Source organism: Citrus clementina, unplaced genomic scaffold, assembly GCF_000493195.1.
Source record: "Citrus clementina cultivar Clemenules unplaced genomic scaffold, Citrus_clementina_v1.0 scaffold_3, whole genome shotgun sequence".
In the NCBI taxonomy this organism is placed as follows: domain Eukaryota; kingdom Viridiplantae; phylum Streptophyta; class Magnoliopsida; order Sapindales; family Rutaceae; genus Citrus; species Citrus x clementina.
In genome coordinates this window covers 4,799,670-4,823,982 of record NW_006262339.1, presented here as the reverse complement: position 1 = coordinate 4,823,982, position 24,313 = coordinate 4,799,670, and the positions used below count along the sequence as shown (strand labels likewise).

General features: G+C 35.7%; 3 protein-coding genes across 5 annotated transcripts; 1 reads left to right on the top strand and 2 right to left on the bottom strand.

The window, feature by feature from the left end:
- The first annotated feature begins 708 nt into the window (after positions 1 to 708).
- LOC18050303 (zinc finger protein 281) lies at positions 709 to 2,101 on the top strand. Its single transcript, XM_024189325.1, has 3 exons — positions 709 to 1,056; positions 1,640 to 1,822; positions 1,922 to 2,101. The coding sequence occupies exons 1-3, from the start codon at positions 709 to 711 to the stop codon at positions 1,979 to 1,981; spliced, it is 591 nt and encodes a 196-aa protein (XP_024045093.1). The 3' UTR covers positions 1,982 to 2,101.
- Positions 2,102 to 2,263: 162 nt separating this feature from the next.
- On the bottom strand, positions 2,264 to 6,246 carry LOC18050302 (subtilisin-like protease SBT2.5). The gene is made up of 9 exons (XM_024186872.1): positions 5,866 to 6,246; positions 5,579 to 5,729; positions 4,987 to 5,384; positions 4,750 to 4,845; positions 4,517 to 4,586; positions 4,055 to 4,337; positions 3,588 to 3,922; positions 3,222 to 3,489; positions 2,264 to 3,089 (listed from the first exon to the last, which is right to left on the bottom strand). The coding sequence occupies exons 1-9, from the start codon at positions 6,000 to 6,002 to the stop codon at positions 2,386 to 2,388; spliced, it is 2,442 nt and encodes an 813-aa protein (XP_024042640.1). The 5' UTR covers positions 6,003 to 6,246; the 3' UTR covers positions 2,264 to 2,385.
- Positions 6,247 to 6,453: 207 nt separating this feature from the next.
- On the bottom strand, positions 6,454 to 23,978 carry LOC18049399. Of its 3 annotated transcripts, XM_024188167.1 has the most exons (35): positions 23,430 to 23,978; positions 23,258 to 23,351; positions 22,977 to 23,071; positions 22,346 to 22,863; positions 21,980 to 22,190; positions 21,522 to 21,836; positions 21,144 to 21,294; positions 20,850 to 20,987; positions 20,018 to 20,099; positions 19,441 to 19,727; positions 19,208 to 19,321; positions 18,627 to 18,886; positions 18,194 to 18,442; positions 17,932 to 18,087; positions 17,112 to 17,249; positions 16,745 to 16,978; positions 16,342 to 16,460; positions 15,836 to 15,959; positions 14,481 to 14,642; positions 14,225 to 14,372; positions 14,021 to 14,121; positions 13,064 to 13,216; positions 12,183 to 12,230; positions 11,537 to 11,644; positions 11,191 to 11,265; positions 10,500 to 10,550; positions 9,835 to 9,978; positions 9,580 to 9,710; positions 9,235 to 9,322; positions 8,622 to 8,681; positions 8,291 to 8,543; positions 8,045 to 8,196; positions 7,539 to 7,609; positions 7,005 to 7,161; positions 6,454 to 6,828 (listed from the first exon to the last, which is right to left on the bottom strand). In XM_024188167.1, exons 1-35 carry the CDS (start codon positions 23,592 to 23,594, stop codon positions 6,667 to 6,669), a joined length of 5,514 nt encoding a protein of 1,837 aa, XP_024043935.1. In that variant the 5' UTR covers positions 23,595 to 23,978; the 3' UTR covers positions 6,454 to 6,666. The 3 variants fall into 3 exon arrangements, with proteins under 3 accessions (XP_024043935.1, XP_024043936.1, XP_024043937.1); XM_024188168.1 differs by lacking the exons at positions 15,836 to 15,959; positions 16,342 to 16,460; XM_024188169.1 differs by lacking the exons at positions 6,454 to 6,828; positions 7,005 to 7,161; positions 7,539 to 7,609; positions 8,045 to 8,196; positions 9,235 to 9,322 and having other exon boundaries at positions 8,452 to 8,543.
- Positions 23,979 to 24,313: the final 335 nt, after the last annotated feature.

The following is a 24,313-nucleotide window of genomic DNA, read 5'->3' as shown; positions in this document are numbered from 1 at the left end:
ATACGGCATGCAAATATGCATTTTTTTTTTTTTATTTCTACCTTTGTTGGACTTTAAGATTTAGTAATGTATTCGGTTTATTGATTGTTCAAACCAAAGGCTTCTTCTAGCCTCTTCTCTGTGGCCTGGCATCTCCGTATTATACATATATATGCTTCAATTAATTCCTGGGCATGCAAATATATGAACACATAAATTTATAGCAGAATAGCATATGAACCCCTGTATTTTTACATTTTATCTAACAAGGACATAGTTCTTAATTTGTATCAATTAGGTCTCTAAGCAAAGCATTTATGATTTAACTTAAGCAAGCCCGTATGAAATATTTGGAAAAAAAAAAGAGGATACCCACCTGGAGACTTATTTGATACAAGTAGTCAGACTATGTCAGGATTTGATAAAACTTAAAATTTCAGGGATCCACTTGTTATTCCCTTATAAATATATGCAAAATCCGAACTTGTACATCAAATATGTAATATATTATAGCAATGCTGATATACACAAGACAAGCAGAAGAGGGTAATAATATCATCTTCATCTCTAGGTAGCTCAAGATTCAACATGCCAACCAAAATGGTAAATAAGCTCTCTACGTTCTCTCATCACTTCATGTGTTTTATTTTGTATATTTTACCAGCTATGTGGATAAAGCGAGAGACTGGAATTGATCAACTACTGTGATATATACGTGTATGCATACATATGGATGGTGATGTGAATTTTCAGGCAAAGTTTTGCAGAGAAAAGGGAGTATTGATCAGCGTGTATGAAGAGAAGCCGAGGAGGAGAAGGATTGCAGCAAGTCGTCAACAACAACATCATCATCATCATCATCACCACCATCATCGTCATCAGCACCGTTATCATTGTCTTTATAATGATCTTGATTCTGCAGGATCAGGAAAAGGGTATAATAGGAGAGCTGAGCTTCTTCAGTACTCTCGAACTCTAAGGGAATCTCCTCAACCATCACCAGCTGCATCCACTCCCTTGTTGCTAAAGCCAAAGCCAACACCAACATCTTCAAAGTTTCAGCCGCCCTCACCCAAGGTATGTCACTAATCTTTTCTTGCATACACAGTTAGGCCATAAAATTAAATTGTATAAAGAAGAGTCAGGGCTAGAGATTTTTTACGACTCCTTCAGTATACATGCATTCTTATCTAATTTCGGGGCGGCCATCTAGTCGGTTTAACTAATAAAATCTTTTGTGCCGGTATATGAAAGAGATCTGTGATTTGAACCATGCGCTCTCACATGGATGAATTAGATGGGATTAGTTTCCGTTGATGCAATGTATGTTTAGAAAAACAGAGAACCGGGTCCAGCTTGCAAGAAGATATAAAATTTAATCCCAAGCAGCAGCAGCTCTCTGAAATGCCTTTTGTCCTCTTGGGAAAACTTTGGTGTCACAATTGAATTAATCACATACCTTAGTAATGATCTTCTTGTTACTATACTTTATACACAAGAAAACATTTCTTAAACTGTTGCCTTAATCTAATTTTAGAAACTTTCATTATTGTTTCAAGGGGATGATTGGTATCATAGTAGTAAGATTCTGATTGTTGGGAACTTAAAGTATTGTTTTTGTAATTGAGAGAGTGGTTTTTGGAATCTTTCGTGTTGACAGACTGTTGCTGTCCAAAGAAAGCCAAGTTCTGCAAAGACTCCTACTTGTCTTGGCGATTGGAAAATATTGATTCCAAGTTTCATCAGATCTTTGATAAGCCTCAAGGGGAAGAAAGACGGGAAGAAAAAGAAGCCAAGTGGTTCTGGAACCAATAAAATGAAAGCTCTTATGAAAAGCATAAAGGTGAGAGAAGCAAGCTTAGCGCCAATGCAAAATTATACACCATTTCGTTCCTGACTGTGAGCTACTTATGTGTTTTAACAAAATATTCTTCTTCATCAGGTACCAAAAAAGAGGGGATTTATTCCAAAACTGTGCTCAACATTACATAAGCATAGGTAAATTAAGCTTCAACCAAGTTGTCGTGCCGGCTTATGTACCTTCAGAAAATTTGATATATAGAAGAAAAACCCATTTGAGACCACTTATACGATTAGAGAGACCTTCGGAAATTGATTAAATGATTCCTACACACTTTTTTTTTTTTTTTGGTTTCACGTTGTTTATCTTTCAATTTCAATTGGATCAGATAAGCTTAATAGTTAATGGGATGTTATTTCTCTCTTTGCTAAGCTTTTTGGCAGTATTAATAACGTTCTGCGAGCAATGAAAAAACAAATTATCTTCAAAAAGCTTATGTCTCACTAAAGGTATGTAATTCAAATGCACCTCCATTCCGTATGTATAATCTACTGAAGGGGACACCTCACAGTTTTAAGTTTCAAATCCAAACTCCGAAAAAATTCTTACAGCGAGGTGCTCACATAGACAGCTATAGGAATTCTGATAATATGGTTATTATTCCCCTGCAACACCATTGCCCCAAAAGAGTAAGCTCTTGTTGAGTTGGTGGCTTTTAGTACAATCTTTAGCTCCCTTGAAGCCAGTCCCCTTATCTTAAATACTTGCGGGGAAACAGATACTTTCACACCCGATGGTTCCTTCACGGTCACCGTGTAAGTTTCATTAGCACTGCTGACATTTCTCACTCTTCGAATCACCTTCCTTGACCCAACAAGATTTGAAACGGTAATACTTGGTGTGTTTAAATCCGAGCACCATCCCTGGTTTTCAGTTGGGCATCCATATCCTGTTACTCGTCTTACATAGTCATCATCAACACCTGGAACAGCACAAAGAAATTGTACATACTCCTGAAAATGGGCATTAAATATGAGTCCTGGGTCAATGGCTCGAGCTGGGTTAATGAATCCAGCACCAAAATCAAATGGGGTAGCATGGACTAGAACGTGTTCTAAAATGGGAGAGTCGGAATAATCTTGTGCTAAAATGGGAGAACCAGAATGATCAGTTACTTCGGCGCTTGTCATCATTGCCGATGTGATAGCAGCAGGACTCCACTTGGGGTGTCTCTGCTTGATTAAAGCTGCAACACCAGCTATATGAGGTGTAGCCATGCTAGTACCAGATAACAGTGCAAAGTTCCGCCCTGGACAGAATAACAAATATGCAAAAATTCAGCCTCCTTGACAGAAGTTTGAAAAATTGTATATTTGTTACCAATATTTCTCATCTAACTCTCTTATGTTACCAGACAACATAAAAATTGTTTTTTTAGTACCTTTCAAATTTGGATCTCCTTCGCTACTGGGGCTCCACGCAGCCCAAATTGAGGACCCTGGAGCCATGATGTTTGGTTTAAGGACATCAGCAGTTTGCAAAAGTGCATTGTTCACATCAGGACCCCTAGAAGAGTAGGATGCCACAACTGGTGCTTGACCATGATAAATTGCCCGCCTTCCATCTAATATTCTTGCTCTTGCACGAAAAACCACTGCCTGTCCAGCCCTGCTCTTTATAGTGTGGGAGTTGTAATATTCCAATAAATCCTGCATAGTTGGACAATGACAATTCATATATCAATAATTTTAGGTAGTTGGGGGTATTAGTTCACTGGCTTTGGAATGTAAACAATTTCAATCTATACCATGGAAGATTGCATGTTGTTGAGGATAATTCCCGGGACATCTAGGGCCATATCTTTAAACTTGTTAGGCGAAAAATCTTGATCAGGGTCCATCCTGAGTATAAATCCTGCAGCCCCTATCTTCTTAATGTTGTCTGCAACAGTTGCAATGGTTGCATCGTCGTTCTCAAAGTCAAAAGAATATGTGCAGATAATTAGCTTTCCTCGAACTAGAGCTGGGATGAAGAGCTCTGGATATTGACAGCTCTCAAGTGAGAAGATACCAGTTGAAACATTCCTATGGCAGACATCAGCAGCTGCCGCTAACGGATAATACACTCTTCCTAATGTTGGAGCTACATAATGATGGTAATTAAGCATAAATATCCAACTTCACTAGAAGTTAATCAGAAAAGCAATATTTTTTTCAGGATGGAAGAAAATGTGATCTTGTTTACGAATTAGAACATTTAGGAACTGAAATTTACGTGCAAGCCCTATGCCAGAGAAGCTATGTCCATTGGCTAACTTGATTGTATTGTTGTACTTGCGGTCCGTGATAGAAGCAGCAATGCTCGTGATCCAAGGGCTAAAAGAAAGGATTGAACTGGAAGAAGGGCCACTATTGCCAGCAGCTTGAACGACAAGAACTCCAGCTTTTGTAGCAAACAAGAGCTCCATTTCTAGAGCATTGAGGAAAGCAGCAGGACCAGAAGGGACTGCTGAAGGCCCTACTGAGAGGCTTATAATATCAACTCCATCTTCCACTGCCTGGAGCAAGCAAAATTATAGAATAAATTCATAGTCACTTAAATAAAGAAACTTATGAAGACTATATAACTTTTTCTGCCTTTTTTCACCTTTCTGTAACAAAGGTTAGATTATCTGGATATTTCATCTAATTGATTTGAATATGTAAAGATTTTTCATTGGCTACCATACTCACAGACCTGATCAACAGCAGCCACAACATCTGCCATATAACCTCCAAAAGTATAAAGAGCTTTGTACACAGCAATCCTGTTGAAATAACCCGATCCTAATTTGACTCATAATTGAAAAAATAAACATATACTATGCCTCAAAAAGGAGCAAATATTTAGTTCTAGCTGTAAAAAGGATATAATTGCCGTTGCATCTTCCTCCTCATTTATTCTCGACTATTATTATTATTATTAAATACCTTGCTCCTGGAGCCATACCACTGGCATATCCATAATTGAAACCACTGACAATTACTGGTACTCGGTGGTTTCCTGCAGCTGTTGATGCTGTGTGGCTGAAATGAGCATAGATGCAAGCAATGCAAATAAATTAGAAGTTCATGCATGATATTATTATTTGCCATACTAGCATTAATTACAATCTGTTGCAACAATAATAATAGAAAATGGAAATTTGTTAGTGTGACATAACTTGCCTTCCATGGCCATCGGCATCAAAGGGAGATGCATAGTCACGAGTAGAGTTGAAATCACCATAAGCAATTGCTGCGCGTGCAAAATATTGCGCTCCTACTATCTTGCTATTGCATGCTGTTGATGGGAACCTATTCCCTGTGGTACATTTCCCTTTAAATTTACTAATGCTTTGATTCCCTCTGAAGGAATGGCTGGCAAAACTGGGATGTTCAGGATTGATGCCAGTATCAATAAAACCGATGACCACCCCTTCACCAGAAAATTCTGCTCCCCCCAGAGTTGGCCAAACGCCTGCAGGAATTCCAAGGAATTCTGGTGTATGCATTGTGAGCTTCTCCATTTTGATATCTTCATGTATGATTCTAACTCCCTTTGCATTTTGGAGAGTGCTGACTGCCTGAAGAAAAGTTTCTGTCATTCTTAAAATATGTATTTGAATTATTTTTTTTTCACTTTTTAATCCACCACTTATTCAGGTATTAGAAGTTCAGTCATAAATCTGTCATTTAAGGTTGTCCGATTAAATTTATTAGCTTGATAGTGACTGAGTTTTTGATCCTGCAAAGCTGAATTTGCAATGAATTAGTGTACCTCTTCAGACTCGATGTGGATTGCAAACCCGCTGAGTAAATGAGTGTAGCTGTAGAGTTTGGTGTAGGAATGTCCATGGAGGAGAGACTCTAAGAATCTGTCATGCCCGCCGCTGATCCTCTCTTTGTACACTATAGCATCTGTCTCATTCCTACGGTAGTATTGAAATAGTTATTGACCAAAGCCAAAAAAGATATCACATCAGATTTTACAAAAGAAAGGTCATCACAGAAAAGGGAAAAAGCAAAAAAGAAAAAACTAGCATAATTTGGGCCATTTCAACAAACCTGTCATAGGATCTTTCAAGTTTCCGAGAAGTAACGGGTTCTTCGTCCATTAAAACTATGAAAACCTTGGCATTTAAAGGTAGAAAATCCCAGATTGTGATGAAAGAAAAGAGCAGAATAAAGGTGCAGAAAGCCATTGCTAAGAGTCAGATTATAGGTGTCTTATTCAAGCAGCTTTTTCTAAAATTTCCTGCAGGAAAATTAATTGGTTCAGTAGTGATCTCTCCATTGGAAAGAACTCATTTTCGCCCTATTAATATCCCTGGGCGCTGAAATGGAAAGATGCAGCTAAGTCATGCACTGGTGCATCCATGTCTTTCACATTTTCAAACCGCTCTGGTAAATGTAGGTGAACTGTGAACACCTTTTTCTCTCTCCTCTCTACAAGAAGAATCCTATTTAAACCCTAGTTAAATTTCACCAGCAATATACCAAAACCAACCTTAAATAATTTCTCCTAAAGTCCCATGCAATACTGCTGGTTTTTTTAACGGCAAACACAGTCTTTTCATTTGTTTGACCGAGGTGTAAAATATTGAACCGGTAATTTTGATGAAAGAAATAAATAAAATGTCATAATAAATAAAATTTCAAGCATTCATCCAACAACTCTGTGATGTCTACATAATGAGAAGGGAACCTAGTTTCTGCAGATCCCCAATTAAACATACACTCATAAATGAATAACGACAATATAATGGGTAAAACTTGGCCTGTGATTCCTTAACACTGATGTAAGGGGTAACGTCTGTACCCCATGTGTACATATGGAAGAATTTCCATCAAGAATTAAAGAAACTACTAAAATCTCTGCTGTCGGGTATATTCCCAGAGGGCAATGGCACCACTGACATGAACATTCAGCGACCTAACAACTCCCAATTGTGGAATCTCAATGCAAGCATCCAACATGTGGATTATGTCCACAGGTATACCCTCTTTTTCACGCCCAAGGACCAAGACCTGCCAAAGAAGATGACATAAGTTTACTTCTGATGATTTATGTCCACAAGTATGGATTGTTTAATTATTTAGTTACTTAATTTATTCAAGAGAAGGCTTTCAATAACGATTATTGGAACTAAAAAATGCAAAGAGGCCCTCGAAATGGGAAGAGGCAAGAGATTTAGATGATGTACCGTCATTTTGGGAAACATATACTGATCAAGAGGTATACTATTTGCAGTCTGCTCTAACCCCAAGACAGAGAAGCCTTCATGTTTCTTTCTCTCTAAGAAATGCTTAATGCTATTAACAGGAACTTCAACAATAGGAACCCACTTCTCCGCTGTCACACTGGAAAATGAAATGCTTGTAAATGGTTTGATCAGGAAACACAGTTCAAAACCTGAAAAATGAATTTACTTTACATATGCTAATTACATAACAAGTATAGAAGCATTTATGAAAAACCACTTGAATAAATCTTTTAAAGAGTAGATGCTCTCATAACAACTGAGTCTAGATCCCATGTGCTTTTTATTTATAAACTCTTTCATTGCGACTCACATAGGCAAGAAAAAAGCTATCACCTTAGATACTGAAAAGATGCACAAAAATGAATCTGCTCACAAAATAGCAGCAAATTAAATCGAGGAACAGCAGCAAATAAGATTCAGCCGATAGAACAAGCAGAGTTACAGAACAAAGTGTACCGACTTTAAAATCAATACCTGATGAGTTGGAACTGTTTGTCATGTAATATGTTTGCATCTGCAATGGCTAATCCAGAAGCCTTAAATACCTGCGACGAACAATAATGGGCATGAATTAAACATAAGATAAATAAAAATAACAAAAAACTTTAACACAGAGAGCACCACCCATGGCAGATGGACAGGAGGATATGGAAATATTAGAAAATCTCCTCTAACAAATATGTTATTTTAGTCTGTAGAGGCCCACAACTAGATACAAGAATATTCCACTTTTATATCCTCTAAAATGATAAGATATTTGATTTCTTGAGTTTGCACGGCAATCCCATATCATGTTTAGTCTATTTTTCTAGAAATAATAGAAATTGAAATACTGTGGCAAAAATTTATGAATAATTTCTATTTTTTTTTTCTCGGTATCATTGCATTGCTAAATCTCCTCAGGTTAACGTCTGACACTGCCCTACTACCGCCTTATTCAGCAAATCAATTAAAATTACGATAAGCATCCAACATCATACCTCACATGTCCGTGCCAATCCAGCAAGGTTAGGAATGCGATCAATTAATGATGCAACAAGGACAAACTGTTGTCTACTAGCCCTTATTGTTTCCATAGCCAGACTCCTAGCCTGCAATACCTGATCGAAAAGTTCATCTTCCTTTTCTATTTCTGATTTCCACATAGCAGCCAAATTAGATCCATTAAGATCATGTAGGAAATATGAAAAATGCTGAATTAATACAGCATCAAAGTTTATACATACCTAGAAGCTGTTTGTAGGCTTCTCTATTTCCGAAGAAAGAACTGGAACTGTTATCTTGATTCTCATGTTTGGGGAGGGTAATTTTTTTCTGAAAATCTAACAATGAATCTTTAGGCAGCTGGGAAAATGATTCGTCTTTGTCAAGATCAGAAAGTGTTTCTGCACAGTCAGGATCTTCACCAATTTTTAAGCTCTCATTCTTGATGGTCACAACATCTTTTGCCATTGAATATCTCAGGTCTTCCCTGACATCCTGAAAATCTGAAAAAATGAGATTCCAATCCCAGAATAAAGAGAAGAGAAATAAAGCAGTGGGAAAAATCATGCTCACATTTAGAAAGTTGAGTACTTGCTCCATGAGGGATGTTGGAACACATTCAAACTCGAGTTCCTTCATTCAAGCCAAAAAGAGAACAAGAAAATTCAGGAAACCAAAACATCATTTAAGTTAAATGAAGGGAAAAATGCTAACTCATCTGCAGTGAAAATCATATGGCTTATTTATTGACATGTCTCCGTTGGCTTTGGCTGACATTCTCCCAAAACTAGAAAATTTCATATTAAAGACTTCATAACACAAGCATGACACTGTAATATAAGTAGAGAAGTACTTGCTCAAACATCACCTGCTTTAGGTCAGTTTTCGGAAGCTGAGCTTTACTATTGTGATCAGCCACAACTATTCACACAGTCCCAGCAATTATGCTTCTCTTGTAATATTTTTGGAAATTTTACAGTAGTAATGCATGAAAATATGTATTCGTGTATATATTTGTGTATATAACATTCTCTGCCTAATTCACTCTATTTGGTAGAATAATCTAGAGGCTTAGCTATTGATTTTTTTTTTTTTTTCCACACTTCAAATCATCATTGACCTATGCTTTTGTTTCTTAAAAGATGAAATCGAGATTCTAAGCAACTTCAATCAACAAGACTCTAACCTTATCACGATTGACAAAAATTACAGCTGGAGTAATGGACAGATTGGGATCATAGGCATCAAGATATCCTGACATTGATGCTCGCAAGCTGAAACAAGAAATAATATATTATGGTATTACAAACGGTAAATATAGATACAACTAAAACCATGAATGACAAGGTTGGGGTGAGAAAAAAAAAACATGAACAGAAGGTTTTCTAAATTAGTCACATCCACAAACCGTATACATACATCTTGACTCAGGCAAATACAGAAGCTATATTACAAACAAGAATTTAATAGATGATAGTTTTGAACAGTTTCTTATTAATTAAACGTGACAATATTGTAGAGGTATTCATACCGTGTACAATCAGAGTTCTTTGCCAGGTAGGATTTCAAATCCTCAAAGCAACTTTTCTCTAAAGGCATTTTCTGAGAGGTACCAAAGTCCAGAGTAGGAAACAATTTGCAAAGAACTTGGTATACCAACAACTGCACAATAATATTGGAAGTATACCATATGACTACATAATCTGAGAACCAAAATCAGTAAAACGAGAAAGAAAGAGGGGATAAAAAAAAAGAGTTTCACTCATCAGCTTTACAATAAACTGACCTGGGTAAAACCGCGTAAGCTATGGTGGTGTGAGGTCAATAATGGAACTATAGGAGGAAGTAAGTCTTCCAAATGCCTAAATTGAACCGCTTTGGAGGCATGGAGGATTACATTAGCAGCTATAAACACATAGGAAGAAAGTGCCTGCGTTTATTGCCCGAAGTTCAATCAGATCTTGAAATAAATTTTTAAAGTTTGTCATCCTTCCTTACAGACCAAGGAAATGCAAGTCTACGATATTAGATTTACATACAATTGAAATAGAGATCTAGTACAGTGGAATACCAACAGAATGTATTTAAAAAGAAAATAGAAACACAGAAAATGTTAATTATAAGCCTCGATTAGGATCAAACATTAGATCAAGATAATTAAGCCATGAGACAGTCAGATACTTAGATCAACAATCCAAACCACAAATCAAAGCTTATTTGGCAATTACAATATGCTCATATGAGGATTTTGACACAAAAAGTTCTTAAGTAATAACATTACACTATTAGTCAATCCATGCATCCACTTTGCAGTATCTTTCCCAATTCACGATAATTGCATAAACATATAAATCACAATTTACAATTTTGCATCATGTCTAGCATCTATCCGACTGCAGGAATCAGAATGTCAGCAGAAAATGGGTGCACTAACACCAAGAGAAGATTTACCTGTGGCCTCATGTCATAATCACGTAAAATAGGAACTAATTGCTCCGCAACCTGTGATATGAGGAAGTAATACAGGAGTTAACAAAATCATCCATTCAGCCCTCTTGAAACCAATTAAATATTGATACCTAGAAGGTACAACATAACTAGTCCATAATTGGATAACAGGACAAATATTATGTAGTACAGCAAGCATGAAGTATCCAAACCTCAGAAAAGAAGTTTAAGTTCTACAAAAGTATTTGACACCTAACAGAAAAAACATGAGGAAAAGGAGGGGAAAAAAACTTCCTGAACCTACTACGGAAGAACATGCCTTTCAGAATTAAAAAATAATTGTGAGTGAAAAGACAATAAATTTTCCTGAGTTGCATCTGAGCTCCAGGTTTAAAATAAATACTTCTGTAATTCTTTAATAGAAAATTGATGTTACTAATATGTCCATATCCAATGTATAAATAACTAGTATTATTTAAATCATTAGATTGCCCATTTTCTGCATATCCTGTGTACGAGGTCTGTACCCCTTCATTGTACTTTTTGTTAATAGGGAACTTAAAGCTGCATTCATAATGACAGAAAAAGGTACAAGGTGGAATATAATAATACTGAAGGTATCCCTTATTTGTATCTCGCTTAAGAATGGGAAAATTTAGCTGGATCTGCCAGAAAATTTATAAAAATTTCTTACCAGTGATGGAAACTTCAAGTAAATAGTAATTGCAAATGTTTCTAAGTATTGACGAACAGAGGGTAAGTTGTTTCTCTGCAAAAAGGCAAAAAAAATATTTATTATTATTATTATTTTCAATGTTAAAATGAGAAAATGATGTTACATGGGAATGTAGAATGTAAAACAATAAATTTAGCTCCACACTTTCTGAAACAACACCACATCAATGCACAATGAACTCATAGATATTACTTGGTCCATGTAGGAAGCTATACATCAAATGCTATTTATTGGTCAAAATAGATATAATGTGAAAATATGTTGCAGGAGAAATGTCAGATGTCATAAAGTAACATTTACTTACATAGAGAGATATATGCAAAAAATGTGTCACTTGCCCAACAATATCGTTATCAACAAAACGTGACAAAATACATATCATTTGCCAAGCACGAACTTTTCGCCTATGGATCTGTTGAAAATACAAGTAGATATAAACATAGTATCAACTACAAGAATAATGCCAAATAATCACCATCAATGTTAGAACAAAAATACTGACCTTTTAGAGCATCTGATCAAGTATAACTTTAACTATTATTTAAATTTAACCAACTTTCAATAGGATCATTTAACACACTGATGCATTTCCATAAACACAATCCAAAAATTTTACAACATTAAAAATGCGCTTGCTTTGTCATATTCTCAAAATGATCTTATACCTTTTGAACTCCAACTCCCAACTTTTCACAATTTATTTATTTACTTTTACTTTTACATTTTTCTTTCCCTATTTGAAAATAGTATACATTTTTTAGTTATTAAAAATTGGGTACAAAACAGTATGATAAACCACTGTCATGGTCCACTAGAGTTCTAATATTTTAGTAAAGTACACCAATACATAACTCTTGTCCAACAAGAAACCTATCTACTCTTCTGAAGTATTCCTTACTGCACTATAACTTTTATAGGGAATTCAAACTGAATAAACATACATCCCTTACCGCACTATACTTTTTATATAATTCTCTTGCGAGATCCTTGTCATTTACCTGTATTAACAAAATCAATATGGTGAGTGATCAAGTAAACAGAATCAATATGCAGTTATCTGTTAAAAAACATACATATCCCATCTACAACATTTGCAGAGGAGCTATGTGGGATTTCTTTTTCTAATTTATATAAATAGCAGAATACTGTTGGCACATGTCATGCATGGAATTTGTAAATGCTCAACCCTCTTTAACATCAATTTCTTCATTCTGGTCCCACAATCCTATTGATGCAGAATCATTGGTGAATTAATAAATATCAGTAACATATTCCCTATGTTACGGTGTTTCGCACTACGTCTTGGCTTAACATTAAATATAGTGCCTAACAATCATATCAATACAATATACAGAATATTTGTATTGACGAGGGTACTTCTAGGTCAGCAGTAGAGTCTAGGTAATAGATCTTATTTCATTAACTAAAAGTAACAAAAGAAGGGTTAAGACTCCTGAGAAGCCACCTTACCTTCACAAGTATTCTGGTGGGAAAGAACTCCATCAAAATAATGGTATTAGTCTTTTGTGATGGGGTTTTACCAGCCTGACTATTCAACATTTTCCTAAAAGGTGAAACTTTACTAAATAGAAGAAATAAATAGGTGTAAATTCAACGGCTGTACTATCCTTTTTCATTCCATCTTACCATGTTCCCCATGTGGAAAAAGTGATATTTTCTCCATCTAGAAACTTGAATCCTTAAATTTTCTCCTAGCAGCAAATCTTTACTTTTCTCTATGTTGGCTAATTATATATTTCCTATTTTTTTGGAAGCTAGTTAAAAGTCTGAGTATCAATCTAATGCACAACACCAAAACTAGTGAAAATACCACAAAATCAAGAAGCCCCAGCAGAAACAATTTGCCAGAGTCGAGAGCATCTTGACACTCTTTTGCTGATCCCACAATCTCGGTCTGGTCAGCAAGCTTGCTAAAAAGGACAGCAACAGATACGCGTGCATACAACTCTGTATTGATAAATGCCTGAAAAGAAAAACCGCCAATTAAGCCTTAATCTGAAAATTTCAGAAAATAGGGATCCCGACATTTTGATCCCAATTTGTATACCAACTACATGTGTTACTCATCTATTGGATGGTGAATTTCATAACTAGTAAAATTACTATTATACCATCCAATAAATGAATGCCGTGTCAGTTGGTATACAAATTGGAATCCAAAGCATTATTCACTCAATCACTTTGCATTTTCCACACAATAGAATGACCATGAGCATATTGTTACTAACTGACTATTATTTTATCAAGCAATCTGCAGTCACCCAATTGACCAAGGTAATTTTGATTAATAGGAAAAATTGTGGAATATTTTGACAATAACTAACTGTTACAAGCCAAATAATCAAGAGAATCTCTGAATGATTGGCATCCATAAACATGCTGTGGAACAAGAAGCACTATAACATTCTACATTCAGACTCCATCGTCTTTTCGCGTGTTTTGAGTTTACGAGGATTGTGCTAGTGTTCCTCCTTTACTACAAAAGACATCAACAGATATCTCTAAAATTTAAGGTACGGCATTCAAGTGATCCATAAGCATGTGATTGATTGAAATTACATTTTTCAACTCTATGCCCTTTAATTTGATATAAGAGAAGAAATTCCTACTACGTGAAACCCCAATTTCCCAGACCCCAGCAGAGCAACAAAGTCATATCAGCTAACTGTATAGTCAATTGCAAAGAATTAACTCAAAGTAATGTTAAAAACTGGAATGTATTAAATTAAATCTGCATAAACATAAGTTAATAAGTTTGACAGCTTACTTCAGTCAGCTCAGGAACTGGGCTTTTGGCCAACAAGGATACTTCAGTCTTTGCATCATAATTTTCTGCTAATTCAGCTTCAAAATCCTCATCAAATGCAACTAGAGGGAAAATTTCAAGTAAAGAGTGATTTGACAGTATAAAAAACAAAAAGTTAACTAACTTTTAGATACAAAACAATACAAATATAAGCCTGTGACGCACCAGAACCATACAGTGTTAGCAACTTGAGTTCTTTAATGTAGTACTTTATGATCCAGGGATTGGTGAGCCAGAGCCCAGTTAAATGTAATGCTGCAAGACGAATTGTACGGGGACTTTTGGTGCCTTCCTCAAGAACTTTTTCAACAAACTACAAGAATGATGTGCAGAGGTACCAATCACTTTTGAGTATGTTTTTGTCATAACAAATTTTGTAAGTCGTCAACAAAAAATATAGACACACAGAGGAATTACGCACCCACTTCAGAGGCCCAGGTGTATTCTCCATCATATGCATTTCCTCTTCGCTAAACACGGAATAATGCAAGACAGAAGATAAAAGAGCAGCAATAGGTGCAACTCTTCGCTTGTTGCAGCTGATATGTAATATCCAAGAGGAACGAACCAAATGCCACATCATCTACAGTAAGAGAACTGAGTGTCGTTAGATCGTCTCTTTCATTTGAAAAAATCATAGTCAAAGAACAAAAAGAAAAGGCTCTTGAAAGACTCTGTAGAAAAACTGGTAAGGGAAAAATATAAATAACACTTATGACTAAATATTGGGTCAATGAAAAAAAAATGCCATCTTTTGTTTCTGTCAAAGTAGATCAAGAAGTATATATTCAGGAAGTCTAACAAAAGAAGTTCAAAAATCCACTAACGCTGGAATGAAATATGAGCATCGCTTTCTCATCAAAGAAACAAAAAATGTTGAAAAATGACTATGAAGAAAAGAAAAATAGATTTCACAATTGCCAAAATCCACCAATAAAAGTTTTCATCAGCACCCCAAGAAAATCATGGAATTCCTCACAGTATATATGATTTAGGTTCTTTGCTTCAACAGGGGAAAAATATAACCAACCAATGTTCATAAATGTTAAGAAATAAAATAAGCTTTTCAAGAGAGTAGAAAAAAAGGAGAAAAACTGGGACATGGGAATGCTCTCTACAAATAAATTTCACTACCGCAAACAATACCCTTACGTTTCTCAACAAGCTAAACCCTATCCATAAGAGGGGAGAGAGAGAGAGAGAGAGACGAGAAAAATTCTAAACTGGTGCAACCAGAAAGTCAAGATGTCTGTGAAAACCTCCTTGCCACCCAAACCGACAACCCCGCTCCCCTTTTTTTAATAGGAAAATTGCATTAAGAAAAACAAAATGCACTAAAAGTGAACAATGAGACCACAAAGAAAGAACCTGCTAAAGATCACAAAAAGACATATACAGTTGAATGCTGATCAGATAACCAAATAAGTCTAGTATCTATATGACTATATGATCTCAGAACAAAAGACAAACCTAAAAACGCAGAATTAAGCCAACACCGCTTCACAATTTAGATGAATGAAGATTCAAATTCCTTAAGTAACTGGGCCCAAAGAGAAGGTATTAATCACACACTTTCCCACAAAAACATTATGTGTTTCTCAGAATCTTCAATAATCCTACTATTTGTTTCAAGCCAAATTAAACAAAAACTGGCCAGAACTGAACATCTCCAAAACTCTCTACCTTTTGAAGTGAACCCACCCAAAACCCATTAAATAGTCACATGCCAAGAATAAAAGATAAGCACATGCTCCATGCGGGAATGATGTAGCGAACCTGGGTATCCACACCTCTGCACGAGGAAACAAGTGAACCCGATGAACCAGAAGCAAAAAGGTCCAAGGTCAACCTAACTGATCTCAGCATGGGCAAAAGGGAACCTTCCCCTGCATTCTCAAGGCTGCAAATATAATTAAAAAAAAAATTGAGAAAAAGCCAACTTTGGACTTTAGAAGAGAGGAAGGTCAGTGAATTTCCCACTACTTTCTACAAACTTTTCAAATAATCCCAGCCACATTTCATTTTAGAGTAAAATAATATACTGCCAATGACATTGCCTCAAAATTCGGAAGGGAATGCAAATTCCAATTGTATTAAGGTGTACCATCTAAAAATTAAGGTATACCATAATGTGTTTACATGTAATTGCAGTCATCCAAATGAAAATTTCTGATACTAGGTTTAGAAAACAAAAGTGTAAACTACTGCAAAAGGTCTTAAAAAACTATCCATCAACCTCAAAACATGATGTTAAATCAACAATATAAGTACATGCTTCTTACCTTTCCACAAGATCATTAAATATGTATCTGACAACATCATCTGAGAAGAAATAGCTACAATTCGCTCCATTCTCAAGACCACAATAAGGAAGTGACAACAGAGATTCTAGACAAAGCCACTGAATCACGCAAAAGTAACGGTTACGATCTTTTACTTAATTACTTGATCATTAATATCTCAAAAATGGAAGACAATGAAAATAAATGAAGATTACAAGTAGAATTGTGGATGTATAATAGTATAAATGATAAAAGTGACATTAAGAAGGAAGTAAGCCATACTCACAACAACTAACACAAACAATTGATATAATTGATGCCAATTTGCAGATGCAATAATGAACAGCAAGGTTCAAACAGAAAAGAAATTAAAAACAAACAATTAAAACAGGAGCTTCTTAACCTTCCAGTTCAGCAAAATAGCTCGTCGAGCACGTGCTAAAACACCAGCTGCAAGAAGAGCATTAATGTTCTGAAGAAAAGCTTGAACCCATGAATCCAACAAAGGTTTGCCTTCCACTGCTGATAGCATTAACTTATCATTTTTCTTGAAGAAACACAAAGCCTGAGGACCGACTAGTGCTTTCAGAGCCGAAGCTAATGCTTCATATGCTGCAAGACAAACTTCCGCTCCAGTCTGAATTCAGAGAATTCACATTATTAATAGATTAACTTAAAAAAAATATTACAACTTTTAAGAGTAAGAAGACCCCTCCTGCGACTTTGGACAAAAATTATACAAAATAAAGTCCATTCAAATCGAAACATACCTCAGAATCAGAAGTTGGAGATTGAATAGTCTTCCAGAATAAGTTCCACATGAAGTCATAAGCAAATTCTATTGAAGCATTTCTTTTCAACCTTGCACACCACGATGAGATTGATGCAACAGCTTTCACAGACATTATCTTCTCAGGCATGAAAAAATATTTAGCTTTAGAAAAGTATCCAACAGTTGCACTTCAATTGAAGCATCATGTATTGAAAAAAGACTGTCTCGGTGGTTCTTTTGTTTTTCTTTTGGTCCGAACCCGACTTCCAGTTTTAAGCCAAGAATAACGATATATATAAAAATAAATAATAATAATAATAATAATAATAATAATAATAATAATAAAAATAAACAAATACATAAATAAATAAAAATTATAGTGAACAAGCTTAACTCAGTACAAGCACTTTCAAAATCTTTTAAGGTCAATAAAGTCAGATTTCCATGAAAGATAATTGATTCAAACAACAGAGGAGAAAAAAAGATATTTATCATAATATACGATATCTGGCAGCCACCCACATATAATAAGCAAGAACACATGAAATAGAGAACTGGCATACATGAGAATACGAAATTCTTTGAGAATAGTATGAGAAGACCTGTGGGATAACAGTTTCGAATTAAAATATGAAAAATGAAAATAGACCATGCTTAAGCTTCACCTAAAATAAATCATACAGCAACAGCATAGATGCACTCAACTCCAAGAGAATTACTGAGAAGAAGACTAAAAGCATGGCACGAAAAGCCAAAACCACTCAAATTAGGCGAGAAACTTCTTAAACTGAAGATATCTGAAGATTACGTAATCTTACAGCTTGCAAGACAACAGTGGTAGTGGAAAATGACAACCTTCTTTGACTAGGACCTCCGAGTTTTCCTATCACAGAACTGGGCAGATTCGTTTCCTCCATTGCAATATTGGACCAAAATATTGAACAAGACAAGTTGGAAAAACAAACCAGCTCCTCCTGCATGCCAAAATAAAACTTTGTATACGAATACCACTAATAAGAAGTCCTATGTAAACCACATTATTTAGAAAATAAATTTTAAAATGGTTAATTCTCTTAATACCAAAACATTAGGGAAAAGGTTCGCTAACTTCTCATGAAATATGGAAGCTTCTGCATAAGAAAATTGATCCACTGTCTTAAGCGAGTCAATTTCTGATTTAGTTCTGATTCTTATTCCACATTCAGAATATCTCTCCTGCATTATCTGGATCTCCTGAAGGAAGTTCAGGGTAAGGATGAGAAACTTCATGGAGATACAACGTACATGATTGCTCTGTTTGCAGATATTGATACCACCATTTTGAATAAACTGTAAAAGCCAGCATTAAACAAGTGTCAGAGTGTACTAAAAGCATATTAAAATGCAGCAGAAATATAAATGCATTATACATTACTCATCAATTGAACATTTAACAACATTCCTACGCATACATGTCAAGAAATAAGAAAGAAAGAAGTAAGAGAATTAGTAGAGCCGCTAAAAGTGAGGGAACCTTTAGTACAGAGGCTAAATCCTGTTCATCCTTGATTACAAGAAAAAACACTCTTGCCCATCTCTTTGCCTTTGATTCCCAAGAATCTAAGTCTTCATCATCACAAGTAACAAAAGCATTGCTCAAACTTGGATGACTTGTAAAACTAATTGGGAAGTCATTAAGACTCTTTAAAACCAGCATCCGGCTTTTGCAGTTATTGGCAGACTGCTGCTTACTACACCCTGAAAGCCATTCTCGTACTCTTGCTCTTAAGGAACCTGGAAGTAGCAGAGAGAGAAAGATCATAGATGTGACATCCTTATTAAAGAATGTGTATTAAAAGTTTAAAACCCATAAAACAGAAGTAATTCAATTTAAACCGAAGTCTATGGTGAAAGAAACAAATAAATAGAAAAAGACAACTTAAGCTACTCATTTCAAGAAAATGGTAAAACAATACTTCGAACTAACATTTCAATTTGAAACTAAATAGAGGAGGAATGAAATAACACAAGAGCGATAAGTTAGCATATGAAACAGATTTTCACAGAAGCAAGCTGGAAACAAATGGTAAATAGGTTGCATAAGCGCTTACATACCACCATAATCAGTAAATTCTCGAGGCAGTGCTGAAATGAAGTGCAAGAGTATCTCTAGGGGCACCTCAAATGTACACATCAAAGACGCAGCTGCCTCCAGGACTTTCTCACAAACTGGAAACCACAACTATAGGTATCACAAAAGGCATGCTCCAAACTGTAATCAACAGTGGTCTAAACTTTAAACTGCCAAAAAGAATATCCTAATCTAACCAGATTACAAAATTAGAGACCTCGAAGACGATAATTAGGATTAAAATGTTGTTTGCTGCTTTCAATAACAAATCTCAGAATATCCAACAAGTCTGATTTATCATTGCAAGGGAAATTTTCCGGAGAACATTCCTCGGGGACCTTTTCAGGAAACGCATCTCCACAACATTCTGCTTTATTTTCAATATGTGCAGCAACTCCACAAGCAGCGGAAGCAATGCATTCTGCAAGGGCCATCAACCCAACTCTACCAAACGATTGCTGTTTAGCAACAGATGCTAAATTGCTCAAAAATGCAATCTGCTTCCTGTAATGACAAGATACATGCACATACATCAACCACTTCCTCAACCTAAACAATCAGAGAAAATCGCATACAAGTTACTTCAAAGTTGAGGAAGTAACAACCAATTAATGCACTCTTTTAAACAAAAACTCATTAACATGCCAGGCATAATCCCAAACAAATGCTTTAAAATGAACACATTGTTTCAATATCATTTAGAGAAAGATATCAATCTGATAACAAGACAACTACCTTAGTTCTTCAACTTGTAAGCTACAAAATGAAAATTCATCGACGACATGCTAGCTTACCTTGTATCTAGGAAACTTGCGTATTGATGTAAAAAACTGGCTGCACGTTCAATGGTCCTTGAAGAGTAAACTCCTTTTGTGCCTGATTAAAAATATACATAAATATTACAAAGGAAATTTGCTGAAACATGATCTTTTTAAATTATTCTTCGGCTAGTCAAGGTGGACAGTGAAAACGAGAGATTAAATTATTTTATCTGAAAGGAATATTCAACAGCTTCACATTAGAAACCAAAAGAAATACCAACAGCTCTTCCAATAACCATAGTATTGAGCCATTGGTTAACCCACAAAGGAAGTTTTAACTTTTTTCTCGCTACTTTAGTGATGGTGGAAAATCAAAGGGAACAAAAACCTCAGCAGATGTGAAGCTAAGCACTCTTCAAGCAAGAGAAATATCCACTCACCCTGCCTCTCATCATCCCAAATACCCCACAACCCAACACCACCAAGAAAGAATAACAAATAAAAATATAAGTAAATGTGCTGGAGACTCTAGAAATTTATAAGAACAAGTTTTAATAGTGCCCAAGAGATAAGACCAGACATAATATGCCAAAGGAGTATACCGTAGTATTCGTTCAAGAAAATGACTTTTCAGTAATGTGTCATAAATACTTGAGCATAGCCACTGTGTTGCACATGGCAGATACATGTCATGCTTCTAGAAGTATGTCAGCTAGAATACATAAAAAGAATAATGAAACAACTACTTTCAATCTTCTCTATTCTAATATTCCTATCAAGTTATCTCCTCTGACATAGTAAAATAAGATAATATATGCTTGATGAGTAACTTCTATATCCAGGACCAGTCAAATTAAGAACAAACCAAAATCTTTGTGGTGGACAGGGTCATTCAATCCTTCCATGAATGGACCGAGAACAAAACTTTCAGGTACTGATTTTGCACAGTTCTCATAACTCTTCCACTCAATGCCCAAAAATGACTGCATGATCATATATCTAACTGCACAAATCAAAGGGGACAGAAAGAAGCAATTATAAGGGAACCTGAGATGAATTATATTAAAATTAATAAAATATGGTTTACGGTAAAGTGACTCCTCAGATGAACAAACCCGATAAGTCTAATTAAATGACTGAGCTAATAAGTCTTTGATACCTTGAGGATTCCCATGACAAAAACCCCGTTCCCACAAAACTGATAACCAATCAAAGATTTCGCCTGAAGGTTTGATCCAATTTTGATGTGCTCTGCCAGTAGAGCCTGGAAGGTTCCCATGTGGAAGAGAAAACTGAAGTAACAAGGTTATCTGTGACAGACAATAAATAATTAGTAGACACATTGTGTAGAATTGAGATTCGGACTTCCATAGGAATGATTCCCCATAAGCCATAATGCTGATTTACCTTATACATCAAGTCTTATGTCATATGACTGCATTCTATATAGATCATCAAAATTATATTTTTATCTTAATAAAAAGTTCTTGAGAAATCAAATGACTAAATGAGAAATGAAGAAAATAGGTGTCATCACCTGGTGATTCCAAGCAGCTTCCACGAGGTGAGTACTATACTCTTCAAGCATTTCATACAGCAGTATGAATGCCTCCCACTGCTGCTGACCCTGTTTCAAGGCCAAATCAGTTGAATAGCAGAGTTTCCCTACCCCCAGTGACTTGGCTTCCTTGACAGCCCAAAGGTCCCTCTTTGTCATACCTCGAGCAGTTGAATTCTTTCCTTGTGATCTCATATCTGAAACACCAGAGTGGCCTTGGTTTTCTCCACGTATCTGCAGGACAGCCTTCAATATATGTAACGATTGCTTCCTCACTAAGCCTTCCTCATCAACCTAACAAGAATAGAAGAATTTTTTTTTAAATAATCTTCGCAAAATAAATCAAAACAAAGGCGAAGCAAAGAATCTGAAGTGCCATGGTTATCACCAACTCAGGGTGGATAACAAAAAGTGGCAAGGAGATTGGGGGCACGTACCAAACCTCTTTTTATTTCTTCCCAAAACTCTCTCACAGCTCTTATGTCAAATTCTTCACCTCTATCACTCCTATCAGAATTTTCAGATCCCTCTGTATAAGAAGAATAAGACAGGTATAGAGAGAGCACTGTAAAGGCATCTCTCCTCTCCAAAGTTCCAAGAGAAAATAGGGTTCTGCAGCACTTCCAAATTTTCTTAAAGAAGCACTTCCTGGAAGCAAACAAGATATTATAATAATAGAAAAGTTACAAACAAAGAAAAATGCATATTCCTTGGAAAAATAGAAGGTAACTCATGCAAATCAGAGCATTATATGCATGCTGTATGTCTCTAACTAGAAAGTATATATATATATATTCCCCTACCTAGAAAGTGTATATATATGCCCATGGAATGAGATTTCCGAAGAGTGGAGAGAAACAAATGCTTTGAGAATTATGGGAAGGAGAAAGGCAATTGCACAAGACCGGTGTTCCACACTTTGCAGAAGTAATCGCTCTGTCGTGTTACATAAATACCAAAGCAAATTAGCAGCAAACTTTTCTGCATAACAACCATTTTCCAACAGTGAATCTGTGCTTGGAGCAGCTTGAAGATTTCTTAGAGCAGAATCCATTACTAAGGTTAAAATATGGCATGATGTTGGCAATGTAATTGACCTAGATAGAGAGAGCATGCACTCTTTATCCATATCTGAAGCATTTGTCTCGCCTTTTGAACCTTGGAAAGGTGAGCAACAACCCCATTCAATGGCATCTGATTCTTCATTTTGAAGCACACCCAAGGAAAAACCAACTGAACTAAAACTACAAGGCACCAAGGTTTTCTCCAAATTTATCCAGGTATTAGTCTTGGTTACAACATCGAAGAACGATTCTGAAATCTAAGATCAAGAGCATGCAAAGCAAACAGAAAATATTTCAGTACGGACAAAAAGACAGATGCAGGTAATAGCTAAAATACCATTCCAAGCCTTAAGACAGCTAACCATTCTACCTGGTTGAGCATTTCAGGTTCGAATGCATGTCTCATTTTCATAAGAGGAATAAAACTTTTCCACATAAATGACTGAAAAGCATCATGATTTGCCCCTGCGATGAAAATATACCCCGCCCCTTAGCAAACTCAAATTCAGATAATCATACTACCAACAACCTGATGAACAATAACGAAAACAAATAAGTAGTTCTAGGAAACAGAGTGTGGCACGTACAAGTGTAAAGAAACAACTTAGTTTTGACAACCCTTGAATTGGACTCTCAAGGCCAGTAACTCACCGAGTGTCTTGAGAAGATGACACAGTGCTCCCACCATTGATGCAATGTAGTTACACTGATCAGAATCCAATTTCTGACCCTCCTTAATAGCATCCTGTGTGAACAAACATGAAAGCATGTTCAACTACTTCATGAAAATGACAAGGTGACTTTTATTTCTAAAATTAAATACCTTGGAGAGATCAAGAAGAGAAAAAAAGATAGCTGATGCAGAAGAACCAGTTGATGCCAAAATGCAATCCAACATTGGTGGAATAGCCGCTGGAGGTACTAGTTTAAAGCTACTTACGAGTGAAGAGACCAAAGAGCCCACTGAACTGGTCTCTGTTGAAGTCATCTTCGCAAGTTAATATTAGAATTACAACTTCTATATTTTTATCCTCAATGGCCTGATGGCGCTATGCCGATTGGATATATAAACCCTAATTAAAACGGCGGCGCTCTATCACTTAGCGTAATTCAGGTGAAATGTGAAGGTTTTTGAATTTATAACGGCTCTATGTTTCCGCCTAACGGCGGGATGGCCGTCGCCCGTAAGGCCGTTGGATGATATAACAGTAAACCCCAACGCGTCTCAGTCGGTGTAGTTCAATTGAAATGTGAAGGTTTTGAATTGTAACGGCTCTATAATTCCCCCGCAAAACTGTGGCGGTTGATTGATAAACCCTAATTGGGTTCTGACTGCTATGGATTTCGAAATTCACGTGAGCGTCCCTATGTGCTGTCGTATAATAATGGGCTCTAAGGTAAAAACATAGACAAGCATTAAATATGATATCAATCAAAAAATTAACTTAAATAATAAAATTTTATATGTTTAAATTGTGAACTTATTAATAATTCAAGGGAGAAAACATATTTAAAAGAAGAATATATGGTTATTTAATATATATATATATATATATATATATATATATTAAATTAAATTGATAAAATGAACAAACAAAATTTGATTTACCCATAAAATACATTATTAATCTTGCTTTACATTTTTTTTTTTTGTGCACTAGCTTAACAAAAAGGGCAAAAAAAAAAAAAAAAAATAGTTTGGTGTAA

Coding starts and splice junctions, on each gene's coding strand:
- LOC18050302 (XM_024186872.1), bottom strand. CDS start 6,002: ATGGCTTTCTGCACCTTTATTCTGCTCTTTTCTTTCATCACAATCTGG. Junction 3,490..3,587: donor ACAACATGCAATCTTCCATG/GTATAGATTGAA, acceptor CCAACTATGCAG/GATTTATTGGAATATTACAA. Junction 3,090..3,221: donor AGGAGATCCAAATTTGAAAG/GTACTAAAAAAA, acceptor TATTCTGTCCAG/GGCGGAACTTTGCACTGTTA.
- LOC18050303 (XM_024189325.1), top strand. CDS start 709: ATGGATGGTGATGTGAATTTTCAGGCAAAGTTTTGCAGAGAAAAGGGA. Junction 1,057..1,639: donor TTCAGCCGCCCTCACCCAAG/GTATGTCACTAA, acceptor TCGTGTTGACAG/ACTGTTGCTGTCCAAAGAAA. Junction 1,823..1,921: donor CTCTTATGAAAAGCATAAAG/GTGAGAGAAGCA, acceptor CTTCTTCATCAG/GTACCAAAAAAGAGGGGATT.
- LOC18049399 (XM_024188167.1), bottom strand. CDS start 23,594: ATGACTTCAACAGAGACCAGTTCAGTGGGCTCTTTGGTCTCTTCACTC. Junction 21,295..21,521: donor AAGCTGCTTGGAATCACCAG/GTGATGACACCT, acceptor TGTCTGTCACAG/ATAACCTTGTTACTTCAGTT. Junction 13,217..14,020: donor CAGTTCCTGAGCTGACTGAA/GTAAGCTGTCAA, acceptor TTTTCTTTTCAG/GCATTTATCAATACAGAGTT.